Source organism: Anser brachyrhynchus (genome assembly GCF_964034855.1).
Source record: "Anser brachyrhynchus genome assembly, chromosome: 5".
Classification (NCBI taxonomy): Eukaryota; Metazoa; Chordata; class Aves; order Anseriformes; family Anatidae; genus Anser; species Anser brachyrhynchus.
In genome coordinates this window covers 17,119,785-17,136,386 of record NC_137699.1, presented here as the reverse complement: position 1 = coordinate 17,136,386, position 16,602 = coordinate 17,119,785, and the positions used below count along the sequence as shown (strand labels likewise).

The following is a 16,602-nucleotide window of genomic DNA, read 5'->3' as shown; positions in this document are numbered from 1 at the left end:
AATATACCAGGTTCAAAGAAAACAAAAGAATAAACCCAACTCTTCCTTTCCAAAAGCCCACAACAGCAAATGATCAAGGTCTCAATATATTCTCTGAAAGCTCACCAAGAGCCAATTTTGCACATGCAAAGGTGGTTTTATGCATATAAACCACAGCTGTACACACCAGAAATACAGAAGCGTAGGAATGCATAGTTCAGAGGGGTGTAGGAAGGAAAAAAACTTGGCCCCAAAGCCCCAAACCAGAATCTGGAATACAAAGAGTTCTGGAGATTATTTAGAAAATTTTCTTATAAAAATGATTCCTTGAACTTTACACTCACAATGTGATTCAGTAAACACATTTTGTTACTGTGGCCTAAGGGTGCCTATGATGGACTGAAAATGAAATGCATCAAACACCGAGTATGTTATACAACAAATAACTGAGCGTGATCATAATATTTCTTCACTGGAGTTTTCATCAAAGCTTTCAAGTAGTTTGGAAACAATTTTTCATGGGGTATGTTTGCATTGACATAAGTGGTGAGTCTTGAGATTATCCTCAGTTTGGCCAAGCTGTATAGGCTGTCATCTGAAGGGCACCTTGCAGGTCATAGCAAAGTGGTCTTCAGCTGAGCTTTTTGTTGTGAAGTGGATCCCTGCTGGGAATCAGCCTGCAGATGAGTTGTTTCTTTTGAGGATTCTGTCTGCTTTTTGTGCGCTAAAACAAAGGGATGGAAACAAGGAAGCATGTGATGGTTGTGTGTGGATTTGTGTGGTCTGGAGAGATCCTAAAAAGCTGCAGAAAAGGTCATCTGCAAGTGAGCTCTGGCAGAGATGTATCTTATCTGGGAGCCTGGCATAGACACCGAGGATGATACGTGAGACCTTTGCAAACAGACAGAGGCCACAGGGCAATCTTAGGGTCAGCCCTAACCGTATTTATATGCACAGCATCTCAGAACTAAACACAGGTACCCTGGCAGTAGTGCACAGTAAAGGAGAGAAAAAAACAGGAGACCCAAAGCTCACGGTAACATGCAAACAGGCTGTCAACATTCATGTATTCAGTTTGTGCCTGCCCTTGCTGCTACTGGAGATGTAAAATAGGTGGTTGGCATGCAAAGCAGCTAATTGATCTTATACATTACAAGTACAATGCAGTTGTGTTTCTGAAGTAACTGAATGTGTAAAGCAGGTCCACCTGCTTTATTGCGCGTCTCCTTTGTTTCCGATGTCTTGAAAACTCAGCCCACTGTCGCCTTTTGAGTTTTCAAGAAAACGATTAAAATCCAGATTCTGTTCCTCTGCAGCTGCAGTTATTACCCGGTATCATTTATTTTAGATTGCTGTTTAAGTGCTTGACTGTAATCCAAGGTGCAGTAATGATCTAAAATATTTAACATACTCTGTAGATACTTGTTCCATAAACTCCAAGCCCTGAAAAGCAGGGATTGTGTCTTCACTGTGTACATAACACACTTCAAAGCAAATAGGCCCAGGTGAAATCTACATTTGAAGTTCAGCCATGATGGTAAAAGGGGAAAAAATGGGGAAGGATTCCATAGGTAAATGCGCCAAGAGAGATCCACCCTTTTGGACACGCCAGGAGGAGCTGCACTGAGCTTGTCTCAGCTAGAAGTCACTCTTAGACTTTGCATAGCTTACGGGTGGAGTCATAGCTTAATAGTTTCAGTCAGTTTTGCCTTAGACATTTTTTTTTCCCCTTGTCTTTTGCATAGAGTACGTAGCTTTACAAACCAAAAAGCTGTATGCCTCCTTCCCCCATGGGCTCCACACCCCCTCATATTTGTAATTAATGAGACCCTTAGTTCAGTTCAGCCTTGTAATGTAAGCAACTGTACAAATCAATGCCATAGCAATCACTCTGGTTGTAGTACTTTAGGATTCACTCATTTTCTCTGCACTGCTCATTCTCCTTTCAGGCTGTGTTCAGCATTTTGCTGTCATTGAATACACGCTGTTCCTGAAAGATTTGGGTTCAAAGAAAGGAGAAATTCATTATCTGGATGTTAAGATTCATTGGGGGTGAATGTGGAAAAGGGGATCAGAGTAATTTACCTTCAGAGCACACCTGTAGTGCAATAAAATAATTTGCATAGAGTGCACTATGCAGTGTTCAAGGTTCAAGGACTTGTAAATATGCTTTTCTGGATTTGCTCCATTGCCAGGCCATGGCTGCTTGCTCTTTCCGTTACCGCCGTTTACTCAGAGTGGTCAGGCGGTCAAGACAGACGAGAAGAACAGAGCAAGTGAGCTCCTGTTACTGCCAAGTCACTGGGTTGTGGCTCGGTCAAAGCTCCTCCTGACTTCAGCGAGAGCTTTAACTAAGAGAGGCCTTCAGGGTTTGGTCTTTGAATACCATCTGATATATTGAATGTAGGCGAAAGATTTTTTTTTTTTTTTTTTTTTTCTGGATGTACTCATGCCCTCTAGTAGGACTCTCTCTGGAAAGAATGTTGCTGAACACCAGCACACAGCTATATTTAACCTCGCTGATTGAGTAAAGTGTTATTTGCTTCCTCTCATAACTGTGCAGTGTTCCTGGTAGTGTTTTAAGACATAAGAGCTGCCAAAGGTGGCACCTCTTCAGTAAGAAAGAATGGAAATGTGTGTGCAGATACACACAAGGATGTGTGTGTGTAAATATGTGTATATAAATATGTATTTGTGTATATGCACACAGTATTTCATATGTGCTTTCATTTTTAACGTACCGTCTTAGTCAGTAGAGAGAGAGATCCTCAGATCTATATGTTGTTTTCCAATATCTCATCTCAGCTAGAATCCCTTTTTAGCATGGTTTCCTGAGGAAATGAGGCTTTTGTGGTTATTCTGTCTGCGTGTTGGCTTTTGCATTTGGCCTGTAACAATCTTTGAGTCCCATCGCCAATTTTAATTAAATTTGATATGGGGTAGAAGTCTCAAAGATATGAAGTTCTTACAGGATTAATGAAAACAGACTGCCAAGTAGAGGAGGAAAATCTATTAATACTCCGTCTGAAAGAAGGAGTGAAGCTTGAGCTCACTCCTTTGAGAGAACGGGATATTATGAATGCCCCAACCGTGGGAAAAACTTCAATCAGTGCTCACATCTTACTAGACACTAGAGAATCCAACCACAAGATACACATTCATAGGAAACCAGGCTTCATTAGTTCCACCGTTCACTTTGATACATGGCATATGATTAAAAGAAAACTGAACATATTATGTGTCCTTCCCCTTGAGGCTTCACACCCTTTAACCAGGTTTGTCTGTACACAAGGGAGATTTGAGGATTTGGCCCTAAAGTAATGAAGAGCACACCCCTTCCAATATCCTGACTCAAAATCTTTCCAAGTATGGAATGAGACACTGCTATAAGCATAAATCTGTCATGAACTTGTATCAAAGAAAGGCACGTACAGGATGAAATGAAGAAAATCACTATTTGATTTTCATAGGGAAAACATTTTTGAGCTTGATGCGCACACTTCCAAGCAAAACCATGGAAGTTACATGAGTGGGGCATTATACTCATCCTGAACAAAGTGCTAGAAGTGATGTCCAAACAAGCAACACTCTTGCATTAAGGTACAGGAGGTGACCCGACAATTTTCAAATCACAAAAAATAAACCGATACCTTGAATAATACCAATAACTTTGGGAAAGTTTGGGTTAAAGCTGAATCGAATCCTGTCCCAGTGATTACTGTCATATCATGAATTCTTTCTCTCATGAATAATTTTTCCCACAGGTAATGTGGGAAGATAATTAAATTATTCTGGTTGAAATAACTTGTATAGCTTTCAAAAAGGGGTTGTATTGATTGATGAATTTGTAAAGCAAATTCTACACATATTGTCTGAAAATACTATTAGTGTTGTTTAGGAATACTGTGAAGAGAAATTGCCTGCTGCACTGTAATGCGGGGAATAAGATTTTAAGGGAACATAACTGAAATCAGAATCCAGGGAAAAAGCTTTCAGAGCACTTCTACTCAGCTCTCTAAAGCGCATTGGTTCTGGTTATTGATGAAGGGGAGAAACTGTGCAAGACTCAATTTTTGGTATATTAAACTGTCCATAGATTTAGTCGCTGAGCTGAAGTGTCATACGATCTTGTGATTTGGAAATTCAGCTGATTAGGAAGAAAATAATACAAGAGTTTACCTGAACTGAATTTTCAAAACAAAGATACATAGGAGCTTGATCATGGAAATTATTTCTGTTCATAAGCATACATTTTCCAAGACACGTTTTTATTTGCACAAGTATCAGGCATGAAAATTATGTAGAATTCCATAAATTGCGGAAACAGGACAAAATGACATAACACAGTACCTGTAAATCTGTGTTCTCTTCTGAAAATGTGACTTTAGATCAGTAGGTTGAAATTCAATGATAAGTACCAACTGTAGTTTTCTTTTCAAACAAGAGAATTTACCAAATTACGTTCCTAAGAGAGTTTTGCTGACCCTCAAGTTTTATAGTTTTCCCGGAATACCTGCTGTTCTACCTCACCTCTATCTGATACTGTAATAGAGTTTTTTTTAACGTTAATATTTCAGTCACTCAGAATCTAATGAACATCATTACATCTTAAATAATTAAAAAAAAAAAACAAGTTAATGAAAGAAATAATTTGAAATATCACTCTGTCTATACCTGCTCAGAGGTGTATATTGACTGTCAAACGCACATTATAGTTTAAAAGCTTTTCTATATCAAGTGTATGAGATAAACTACATTCTTGTTTTATGCTCAACATATAATCAGTGTAAGAAACTGAAATGCTTCCTAGCACTTTTCCCCTCAAAATATCAAGTTACTTAGCTTTAACATGGGGCTAAAAAAATATCTTCTCTTCTAACTTGCATAAACTTATTGACTGATATTGCCATCGTCTTTTATTTGGCCATAGAGTGACTATAGGTATCATTTCATTGCTGACATTTTGTACCCCCACGTATCTGCTATGAGAAATGAAATTCTCCAACAGGTGGATACTGAATTCCAGATTTGCTGGAGTGAAAAGTAAATGTTAAAACATCACGGCTTGATTTTGCCATTCTGTATAGCTACAAAAAAGGCACTGAACTAGGTTATACCATAAAGGACCATTCCCTGTGGTGTAATTCCTAAGGCTTTGGATTTTTAAGTAATTCTCAACAACCTCTCTCTCCCCCTTTCTAAATTTATATATATGTGGAGGGGTGGGGGGAGGAGAAAGAGAGAGACTCTCCTTAAAATGTGCATTTGTAACTTTTAAGAACTGCATAATGTATTGAGGATGATGGAGGAATATGCCAACCCATACCTTTTTCAGGCAGTTCTTTAAAACCAAGGCTGTAACTGTTCCTAATGACTTGTTTTCTTCTACCAAAAATGTTGTTGGTATGAACTTGTGGGGTTCTGACTGTGCTCTCAATAGTTTTCTAATTAGCCTTGATCAAATTAGCCTTGATGGGTAAAAGGCCAAGACCACTGTCTTTAACTTTCACAAGTCCATTTTTTATTTTAAACTCTTTTTAATTCCAAAGTTAAGTCCAGCTGCATTCAAATGCTCTCTTGAGGTCTAAAGTTTCATTTTTACAGACTGTCGCTTTCGATTTAGAAGATTTTTGAACAATGGTTTGTTTTCTGTGTGCTTATATAAGAGTAATGATCCGAAACCTTTATAATATTTAACAAATTAGTTTCCTAAACTCTTGAAAAATGTCTGTACTGTATGGTTATAATGTATATTTTTAAACTTGGCAACTTTAAACCACTGAAAGGTAATAAGAAATATCAAGAATACCTGCAATTTGGGAATTTTGTATACATTCACTGAAACAATTCAATGTGTGATAAATGTGACATTTTTCTAAAATGCCATATAAGTAGTTTTGCACAAAAATGTCCAACCAAAATTAAGGACAGTTTTACTCATGTTACTAAAGCCAACATAAGTAGAGAGGAAAGTTTGTGTCAAGTTTTTCTCCTTTACAAGATCTTTGACGGTCCAATTTTTTGGTGGTTTGAAATGCGTGATCTGTGACATCTGTCATTGAAAATGGGTTAGGGGCACTGCTGACATGGATCAGATAAGAAACTGGGTCGGACAAGAAGATATTCCCTGTAATGTTACCTCCTTGTAGGATTGACATACTGGTCCCTCTGTGTGAAGGAGTTTCTTTCCTTTCTCCTAAAAAAAAAGAAAAAGAAAAAAAGAAAACCATATTTAAACCAAATTTCTCTTTAAATGAAAAAAAAAAAAGTCAAACAACTTTGTATTTCACTTCTCAAAGCTTGGCAATTTTCCTGTATTGCTCTGTCAGGAGCCTTGCCTTTTCATTCGGCTTCATTTCTGATTACGGATTATTCATTTATGGATGGGCAGCTGTAGAAACTTGCTTCTTGCATATGCAAATCAAACATGGTAATGTTTATCATAAGGAGATTTTGTGGCAGCTGAAAAGGGGTTGTGGCAACATGTTCTTGATTTCAATTGTATCTTCTACAAATAGAATTGGCCTGCTCACTTCACCTTCAGTGGATTTTTATTTTTTTTTTGCCATTTACCTTTTGGACTAGACACCGCTCACTAAGCAAGCTGTTCGATTCACTTACAGATCATGATTTTGGAAGGAGCTGGCAGAATGAGTATCAATTCCAGCAGCAACCTACTCCACCAGCAGCCTTCCTGGACAGACGGATATTCCACATGCAATGGTAGGAGGAATTCAACAACTCTGAGCTATGCTTTTTTTTTTTTTGGGGGGGGGGGGGTGGGGTGGGCAGGGGGATGGTTGGGGTGGAAGGGACTGCTATACCTTTAAATATGCACAAGTATTATTTTTCAGTGATACTAATTTACTGGAGTTTCACTTCTGGTAGGAAAATTTATATTTGTTACTTTATTTGTAAAAGCTGAACCTGCAACGCTTAAGTTTCTGAACATGATCAGTTAATGGTTCATTTCATTACTGCTCCTTTTTTTAAAGATGAATGTAGAGGTGATGAAAGTGCCAAAAGTTCTCTCTCCTCAATCCAGATTTCTTTCTCTCTTATATTTACCCCTCATGCCCTCTCTGAACCAACATTACTCTTCAGTACTAATCATCCCTCCGGCTTTGCAGGGGAGTAGTCTTTTTGCTCACTTACAGTATTTACTTTTTCAGCTCAAATTACTAGATAGCTATCTGATTAGACTGGCATTAGGGCACTAGATAGCTTGTGATCTGAGAACTTCTTTGTTATGCACAGAACCATCTCTTTAATCCCATATATGCCTTCTAACGCCTAACAGCTAGTGATGACTTTTGCACCTAAATTAACTTACAAGGTGTGACTCAGGGTGAAATTTATTTTACTATTTTTTTAATATAGCTACACAGATATATATTCTCTCTCAGTATAAAAATATAGACATAGACATATAGATCAATATACAGTGTTGGACATAATTTTTAAATTCTTTTCATCATTCAAAATAGTGTTTTTCAATTGATAGGTAAACCCTAAAATCCAAGCAAACACATACTGCAGCTGTCCTTCTGAACCACAGGAAGCTACTACAAAACTTACAATGAAAGTTCCTATTCAGTGAAACACTCGTGTTTTTGTTTTTTTTAAACGTGTAATTTCTAAATACCCAGGAATACGTAAGTGTACGCTTATTAAATATACCAGCCTGCCTGTAACAGATTCACAGAAAAAGTCCTGAGTTTTAGTTTGCACAGGATTTCGTGAAGGTGATGGTGGGTTTCATATTCAGGGATCTCAGTGTGCAGTGAATCCCAGACCCCAGTGAATTCTCAGAATTGACATGTGTTTTAGAGTCACGGGAAACTGAACACGCCGGCCTGTACAGTTATTCATCCCCTCATGTCCTTTTACCAAGCTACTTCTTCCTCTCATTAAAGACCCTCCACTTACATTAGGAGTCTAGAGGCCTCTGAAAGTGATGGAAATAAGTATCAACCTCCTTTTCAGGAAATATTTGTTGGCTCCATCAAACCTTTATTTTCCGACATACCAGAGTCTTAATCATTTCTGCACTCATTTCCCACATCCTTCAATATCAGAATGAGCAACAGTCTTGCAAACTCTCTCTAAGCTACTGACACAGACCTTGTTGGCCAATATCAGAACCTAAGCAACTCTGAGGGTTTTTATGTTCACACATGAGCTAGCACTATGCGCTGTATCTCAACCGAAGAGACCCGAGGTCTCCCTGAGGTGATTTCCTAAAATGTGCCAGTTCTGTTGCTTGTGGTCTTCTAGCAATACCATCTGTTGTCCGTATGTCTCAGAGCTGTGTGGGTAATCGTCTTCTTGGAGGAGACTGTGATGAAACAGATCAGTGCCGCAGAGAGAAGATGTCCTGGAGTGGGGCTACCGCAGAGCTAGGCCACGGAAGTCTTTCTTTTTCCCGTAATTCAACCACCTCTGCAATCTGTCATTCCCTCATCCTTAAATGCACCTTCTTGCTCTTGTGAGCATTTTATCATGCTGCTGTCTCTGCCTGGCATACTCTACTGTCCTCCTTTCCCAAGGAATAAATTGCACTGAACTCCTTTTGCCAGCCCTTCTGTGAGGCCGGATCAAGGCAGTCCTGCCTTTGTATATCTTACATCTTATCTTATCTTATATAATTATCCTGTCCCTACATACTTTCTCTTTCATTTGAACACATAAATTATTGTCATGCAGCGACATACAACTGAGCAGTTTGAAAGATAGGCCAAGAAAAGACTCAGACATCCTAAAAAGAAAATTAGGCTGTTCCCTTAATTAAAAATGAGTTTTACAATTATATTCAGAAATCATCTTACCCGACTACAAAGATAACATGCATTTGTTAGAAGTCCGGCTCTGCCATGAAGCTGCATGCCATACTGATAGATTTGTACTTTGGAACAATATAAGAGTGCCTTGTTATTTTACTGTTCTTTGGCTGAAACACACAGTTCGTATTCAGTCCTTATAGAAACAAAATTTCCACTGTACATTATGTGGATTTTAGAAGTTTTTTCCATCATTTTTGATGCACTAAAACACTTTTCCTACACCCAGATCAACACACATTTGTGACAGTACTTCTGCAAGGTATCATCCACTGAAGAAATAAATACTGGTGTATTTAGCCAACATTGCTAAATTCATTCCTACTCACTCAACTTCTCAAGAGAGATATGAAGTAATAACTCCCATTTTTAATTGGAAAACTAAGACAAAAAAAAAACAACCTCCAGCAATAGCTACTGAGCTAGCGTTAAGGACTGAAAAAAGAATCTAGATCTATGGACTTCCAGGGCATGAAATTTAGCTATAGACCTTTCCTGTCTTCAGCATAATCCCATGATGCTAACACAGATGTTTAATGCCCATTTCCTTTTCCAGTGTCCAGCAGTTTCTATGGAACCCAGTGGCACGAAATACACCCGCAGTACTGGACCAAGTTTCAGGTCTGGGAGTGGTTGCAGCATCTCCTTGATACCAACCAACTGGATGCCAACTGCATACCCTTCCAAGAGTTTGATATCAACGGGGAACATCTGTGCAGCATGAGTCTGCAGGAATTCACTCAGGCAGCTGGGACAGCAGGGCAGCTGCTCTACAGCAACCTTCAGCACCTAAAATGGAATGGTAAATAGACATTAGGCTACACGGGGACAGAGATGCACGTACAGTTGTCTGAATTCTGGGATCTTCAGAAGCCTCTTATGTTACCCTGAAACCTACCTGGCAAAACTCATTTGCTGTGTTTGCTATACTGCTTATACCTAATTGACTATATTGCTATATCACTTATACGTGACATAAGGCAGAAGGACCAGGGGAAAGGGTATGTACCCCACACCAAAATTAGCCCTCTGGCTCAACTGAAGCAGTTTGTGCTTGGAGCTGTATCTTTGATTCTTCCGTGCTCATTCTCATACTGCTCCCATATCTGCTATATGCCTTCTTGCAGGTCAGTGTGGAAGTGACATGTACCAATCGCATAATGTCATTGTCAAGACAGAACAAACAGGTGAGTAGCTGTTGGGTAACTTGTCTACTGATGGTGGCAAAAAGGGGAACTTGTCCATTCCACTGAAATCAAAACGGGTTTAATTGCAGTGGAAAGTGTTTCATGCAGAATAAAAGAAGTAACACAAATATCAGTCAATGTCCACTTTTTGAAGCTTCAATAGTATCAGCATATCTTTGCATGTGGCCACTTTTCTAGGAGACTTCTACAATATCAGCAGTCTAATGTTCAGAGTTAGTACAGTTTGCAGTAGTTAGCAAACACAGCTGTATAGATAACTTCATTATTTGCTTCATTCAGCAGATTTCAAAACAATTCTTATCACAGTATTGTTGTGTTTGTTTGTTTTTTTAAAGAGAAAAAATATTTGTTATGAAGTGATGTTAATGCTTTGAAACATGAGAAAATTTCCAAACCAAACAGTTCTGAGTAAAAAAATGTTACATTTCAATTTCTTCAAGTTTCAATGACACGGAAATTCAGGTAGTATTTTAGTTTGACCAAGTCTGCATTTTTCATGCCGCAGTCTCTTCTCCGGTGTGTTCATAGCTAGATCTGTTTCCTGCCAGGACTTTGCTTCACCAAGAAAAGAACTTCAGCTTGGCTCGGTGCTCTTTGGGCACAATTATTTTGCCAGTTCCTTTCCCAGAATACCGCTGTCCATATCTGAACACTCCCTATCCCACTGGTCCCAGCCTCATTGTGTGTGGATGTGTTCATGAGACAAGTTTTAATACCTCCTGGGGGAACAAATACAGATTTGTAGCGCGTGAGGACTCCAGCAAATGCTGCCAGCCAATACATTTAGCTAATCCACAGGAGCCCAGCCTCTCCAGCCAGGGACACATCACCTTCTCCTTGTAGCGAGTAAGCACTGCAATCTGCAGCCCACTCCCTGCCTATGCCCATGTGGTACGGGTGGTGTGCATGCAGCAGTCTTGATGCTTGCTATGTAAGAAAAATACAGTAATCCTTTAAGTCCTGATTTATGAGATCCTGGTATAATGTTAGTCTCTCTTCCCACTAGAGATACACAGGGCTGAGCAAAGTACCTCTGCTGCACATCCTGGAAAGGTCAAAGCCCAGGACTGACTCGTTGTGCCCTTTGCTGTGCCTGGTGGTGGGGCAGTGTGGACTGGTGTGGACAGGGCTGGCAGTTTAGAGGGGAAGCCTGCCACTTGGGTACTAAAAAAGGCTGAAACTTGAAGACAAGCTGTTTGCCCATGTTCCGGCTGGCTAAGGCCTGTTTTCAGAGGCAACATTGGGCAGATCAGGTGTCCAAACAAGCAAAGGGTGTGTGCTATTGTAGGAACACAAGCTCTGGGTGCCCAAACATGCAGCTATTACTTAGCATGCCTGCTAAATTCCTATGTCATAAGTGGTAACTCAGCCAACCATGATGATTTAGCTATAACTCTTTTTTTTTTTTTTTTAATTTCATGTATATGAACATGAAAAGAAGAAGTAAACCCCAGATTTGAACCTTACATCTCATCCTTTCTGAACCTGGATTTAAAAGAAAAAGAATTTTTTAAAGCTTATAACCTCAAAAATGCACTGTAAAAATAGTAATTTCCTGCTCACTGTACAGGTTATAAAGACAATACTTCTATTCTGTTTATATTGATCCATCTGGACCAGAAGGTCAATAAAAAGTATTCCTCTTTAATCATAAAGGTGGCTTTTAGGTTAAGGATAGGGACTTGACATGCCTGAAATAAAATGGCCCTACATCTAGGGTTATGCTTTGATGTTTCTGACTATGTGCTTACACACGAAGCTCTGTCTCAGAGGGGACTTTCGAGTTCTACAATTATAGAAATAAATAGTCATTACAAGCATTCTCCTGTTCTACAAGATATTTGAGAGCACTTTCATTTCCATGGCACCAAAGCACTGTCATAATCACCAGGGGCTGAGACTTCAGGACTGGATTGGGTAGAATTATAGTTGATCTGGCATAGGAAAATTCCTTCAAGTGCAGGCATAAATGATATCTTAGCCAGGAAAAGGAAAAGCGTGCTGCATTATTTTTAAAAGTCAGCACTTTGTGTAAGTATATTTGCCTGAGTATGCAAAACCCTATCCACAATTTGAGTGAAAGGAAACAATTTCCCGCTTAGCCCCTTCACTTCTCAGTTCCCTTCGCTATTCTTTTTTTTTTTTTCCACATTTCTCACCCTTCTGTCTGTCAGTGCTCAAATTTACCCCCACGCTAAAAGATGTTCTTTTAGAGATGTGATTTTCCTTGTTGTCCTTTACCTTCAGATCCATCGTTAATGGTGTCCTGGAAAGAAGAGAATTACCTGTATGACAGTGGCTATGGTAGCACAGTAGGTAACTAACACCACAGTACTTCATGCATTTCTGAGGCAACTTATTGTTGTCAGAGGATATTACTTTAAATGTCTTCTTTTTAATTCCCAGAGCTATTGGACAGCAAAACGTTCTGTCGTGCTCAGATCTCCATGACGACACCTAGCCACCAGCCTCCTGGTAAGGAACTTGTAATTATATCGTTGTTTGTCGCTTGTCCCAGAGCTACCGACGTATAATAGTCTCCGTGGTCTTCTGTTGCAGGACTGAATCTGAGCCTCCAGTCATTTTATACCAAGCAGTACTGATTCTGACAACTCTTTTAGCTATCGTTATTACAATAGTTGCTTTAAAGAAGTGCTTCTCTCTTCCCTCTGTCAAGACAAAGAAGATCAAACAATCTGCAACCTCCATATATCTTTTAAAGTGACTGAGTCAGAGGGGAAGATGTTAGTATCAGAGAGACAAGATGTTCCAGCTCAGTCATGCTTTTCTGTGGGGAAGCTGAATATGGGCAAATAAGAGTCATATTCCACCCCGGGAGCTGGGGATGCGTGTCGAGTAGGTGACCAGGTTCGGGGCCAGGTTGAGGGGCAGCCCGTGGGCACAGCAGAGCAGGCACAGAGCCGTCTACCCACCCGCACCAGCAGAAGGGCTTCCCAATAGCTCCCAGCTCAACCTGTTTCTGCTGAGAGCGGCTTCATGGCTGTCCCCAGGCAGGCACCGTGTGCTGTTTTCATCCCTCCACAGTGCTCCCACGAGGCCACAGCGGAGATACAATCTGCCTGCTAAAGGGCAGGGGAAAGAGCAAACCCATTTGATGTAGTGCCCGGTGAAAGCGCAGGCAGGGCACATGCGTCGGGGCACTCTGCAGCCGATGTCCTGGGGCAGGCTGTGGGGTTGGAGGCGAGTGAGCGAGGCGGTAGGAAAAGAGGGAAGTGGAGATCGTGGGGGAGTGAGAATGGGGCAAGGAAAGGCAGGTCCCTCTTAGGAGGCATTTGAGTGAATAGACCTGGGGGATAAAGTAGTGGAAGTCACGGGACGGTGCGGAGGGAGAGCGTGCAGCTGACGATGCAGCCTCGCAGGCGCTGCCTCTGCAAGGCACCATGGGCTACATGCGGGCAGCAGGGGCACCCCCTGTGCCCGTGTGTTCACTGTGTCCTGGCCTCCCAGCACAGCCACGCCTGCCATGGGGACATACGGTTTAAACTAATGCACTTGGCAATAATTAAAAACGAAGAGAGAAAACCTAACCTGAAAAAGAGAACCACTAAGCCTTAAAAAGAAAAAAGAAAAAAAAATCAAAACCCCCCAAAACCCCACTCTGTTTGTTTTCTCCATCGCCTCCACCCACTCATAAGATGGCTGCCAGGACTTCGGAGCTCTCTGGCGGGACTGGGGACCTGTCAAGCTCCTGGCGCAGTGTGTTTACCCGCTGACTGCTTGAGCCTAGAGCTAGGGTGGCACGCCAAGGGCACAGCCTCCTGTAAAAACTAAATTTGTATATCCCGTAAAGAAATGGCTCATTCCTGAATCATATGCAAATACCCTGCAACCTTTTGTCACAAGTTTTGCAAGACAGCTTTGTTGAAACTGCATCGTAACTCTTTTCATCTGTCAGGCCCCGGCCTCCTAACATGGCATGTTTGAAACCGGTCTCCATGTAAGAGCGGAGGCAGAGCGGGAGGCTATTTACACAGCTGAAATCCAGAATAAATCACCAGCAAGGCAGAAGGCAGCTGAATTTCCAAGAATAAATCTCCAGCTAAACAGAGCATAACAAACATTCACGAGCGAATTGTGGGATCTTAAAATGAGAAGTATTTAAATAAGAGGGCAAATAAAGAGCCTGGTCCTGCTGTCCTCACCGGGAGTTCCCACAGGCTTTTAATAACATCGGGGGAATCGTAATCTGAGGAAAGGCAGTGAAATAAGCCTCATTTTACTTTTCCCCCCAAGCTGAGTGAGGCTCAGGCTGGTTCCTGCTCTTTGAGAGTGGGAAGGCAAAATGACTCAGAGCGCATTTGCTGCGAGGGGGTCAAGGACTGTGATTATGTCAGGCTCAGAACAGCGGAGGTTAGACTTATCCTCTCTGACCTGCTCAGTTCATGTATCCAGTTATGTATGAATAAAGCGAGTGTGTGAATAGCTTTGCATCTACCTTTTCACATGCAGTTATTGCAGTTGCTTGTGCAAATCCGACAAGTTTCTATGCAAATGAATATTTCCTGTGAGTCATTTGCACATGCAAATGCCCAGTTTCCATGAAAAGTATGATAATCGTGCATTCATAGAAGCTGGGAAAACATGCGTGGGACCTTAAGCTTTGCTTTATGGAATTCGGGCATGAAGCACACCAAAAAGCAAACACAGGAGGGGCTCCCTCTCGGGATGATCCCACAGGATCAGGTGAAAGCTCTTCACGAGCAGCAACGGCAGTCAGGCTGTGCCGGATCGAGGGCGGGAGGGTTGAACGTGCGGGGTGCCAGGCGGGTGACAGCGAGGAACAGGCGGAACTTTTTTTTTTCTTTGTTTCTGAAGAAACGCTTGTGCCAGAAATCTGATTCCTCCTCTGGCTGGCTGCAGGTGATAAAGTACCATCGATGAGAAATGGCTTGTTTCTGTGGCTCGGAGCCACGGAACAATATATGCACGTCCAGCTGCCAAAACCTCCTACCAGCGCAGACCCGCTCCCCCCCTTACCCCCCCAAACACCCGCGCTTTGCCAGGTCATTATGCTTTAGTCAGGTGGGTGTTCTGCGCATCGGTACCGGCGCATACATTTCGCATTAGATCATCTCGTCAGAAACAAATAAGCCCCCAAAGATACATGCTTCTGCAAAGACTAAGACATAATGGGACAATTCAGGATTCCTTTTATAGACGTGATCCTCTTATTTTTCTCTCTCTCACACATAGCATGGGGTGAGGTATTTGTTAATCTAATTTAGGTTTCAAAAGCCAAATGTTTACCTCTGCATTCATTCTTTATTCATCAATGGTCTCTTTGTGAAGTGTGCTGATTACCATACAGTACAGAAAACAACACTCCCCCCTTCCTCCTCCCTTAGATTGCCTTCTGAAAAGTGATTATCTTTAAAAGAGATATTCATTCTTTTTTGTGGTTTTATTTCTTTCAACCTGCTAGTCAATGGAAAACCTTTAATCAAATTTACAAATAGGCTTCATTTTCCTTCTCTGCAGATTCTTCAGATGTGAAAAAAACACAAGATCATACCCCAAAGTCCCACACCAAGAAGCACAGTAAGTACATGGTTATAATGGTTATAATGTCCACAGTCATAAATGTTGTTTGATTGAAGGGAAAAGAAACATATTAAGAGTAAATCCCCTTTGGGAGGGAAAAGGAAGCATTCTGAGTTCATTTTGAAAGCAGAACTGCTTAGATGGTTACTGTGATTGAATCCTCCAAGGATCTGACTGTTGCTGGTGCTGTTTGCTTACATTATTTTTAACACAGTAGTGTTGCAGTCTTCAAAACATTTTTATCAGTGAGGGCTTACGGGGAAACAACCAGAGTTCATTTTCCTCTACACTGTGTTGAGCTAGGCTGGTGAAATGGAGTAAAAAAAATTATGAAGGAGATGCAGAATTAAATTGGGAAGATCTGTGCACAGGCATGGCTGTGCCCAAGCCCATGCCTGCCAGGCGCAGCAGTGCCAGAGACCCTGTTCAGCATCTCCTCCCAGAGTTTCTCATGCACGGCATCATGAGCAAACACCTGCCCCCTCCCACAAGTCCTGCCACCTGCTCTTCTGGTATGGCAGTCTTCCCATTCGCCTCATCCTCTTTTACTGCTAGTTTTGATTCAACCTCAATCTGAAGACAGATTAACATAGTTGTGATTTCTGGACACAGTTCTGTTAATGCACTTTATTGGTATTTTTATGCTGAAAATATCTTGTGTATGTCTCTTGCATCCTTTTGTTATTCCATATTTATAATAGAACATGTTAATGTTGGTCCTCTGCTGTGCTTTGCAGTATTCAGTTTCATTCTGTTTCAATACAGTCTCCAGATTATGTCTCTTCATGACTCCTCTTCTTACCCTGCTCTGTGACTTTGCCCATTCAGAACACCTGAACTTTTTATCTGCACGCAGACTCTTTGTTTTGTGTGTGTGTTTGTTTATCAAGGTTGCTAATGAAAGGATTAGATAGGACTGGTCCAAAGACAACCCCGAGAAGAACCCCTTGACAGCCTTGGCATGCAGAGAAGGTCACCTTGCCATGCTGGGCTAATCCCCTACATTTCCAGTT

The 16,602-nt window shown here is 41.2% G+C and overlaps 1 protein-coding gene across 1 annotated transcript in view; it reads left to right on the top strand.

The window, feature by feature from the left end:
• Positions 1-16,602, top strand: part of EHF (ETS homologous factor) — a 34,582-nt gene that overhangs the window by 12,328 nt on the left and 5,652 nt on the right. Inside the window, exons 2-7 of the mRNA XM_080594505.1 lie at positions 6,603-6,702; positions 9,376-9,621; positions 9,947-10,006; positions 12,275-12,343; positions 12,434-12,502; positions 15,527-15,586. Of these exons, the coding sequence (XP_080450631.1) occupies positions 6,606-6,702; positions 9,376-9,621; positions 9,947-10,006; positions 12,275-12,343; positions 12,434-12,502; positions 15,527-15,586 (601 nt within the window). The 5' untranslated portion in view covers positions 6,603-6,605. The remainder of the gene's footprint in view (positions 1-6,602; positions 6,703-9,375; positions 9,622-9,946; positions 10,007-12,274; positions 12,344-12,433; positions 12,503-15,526; positions 15,587-16,602) is intronic.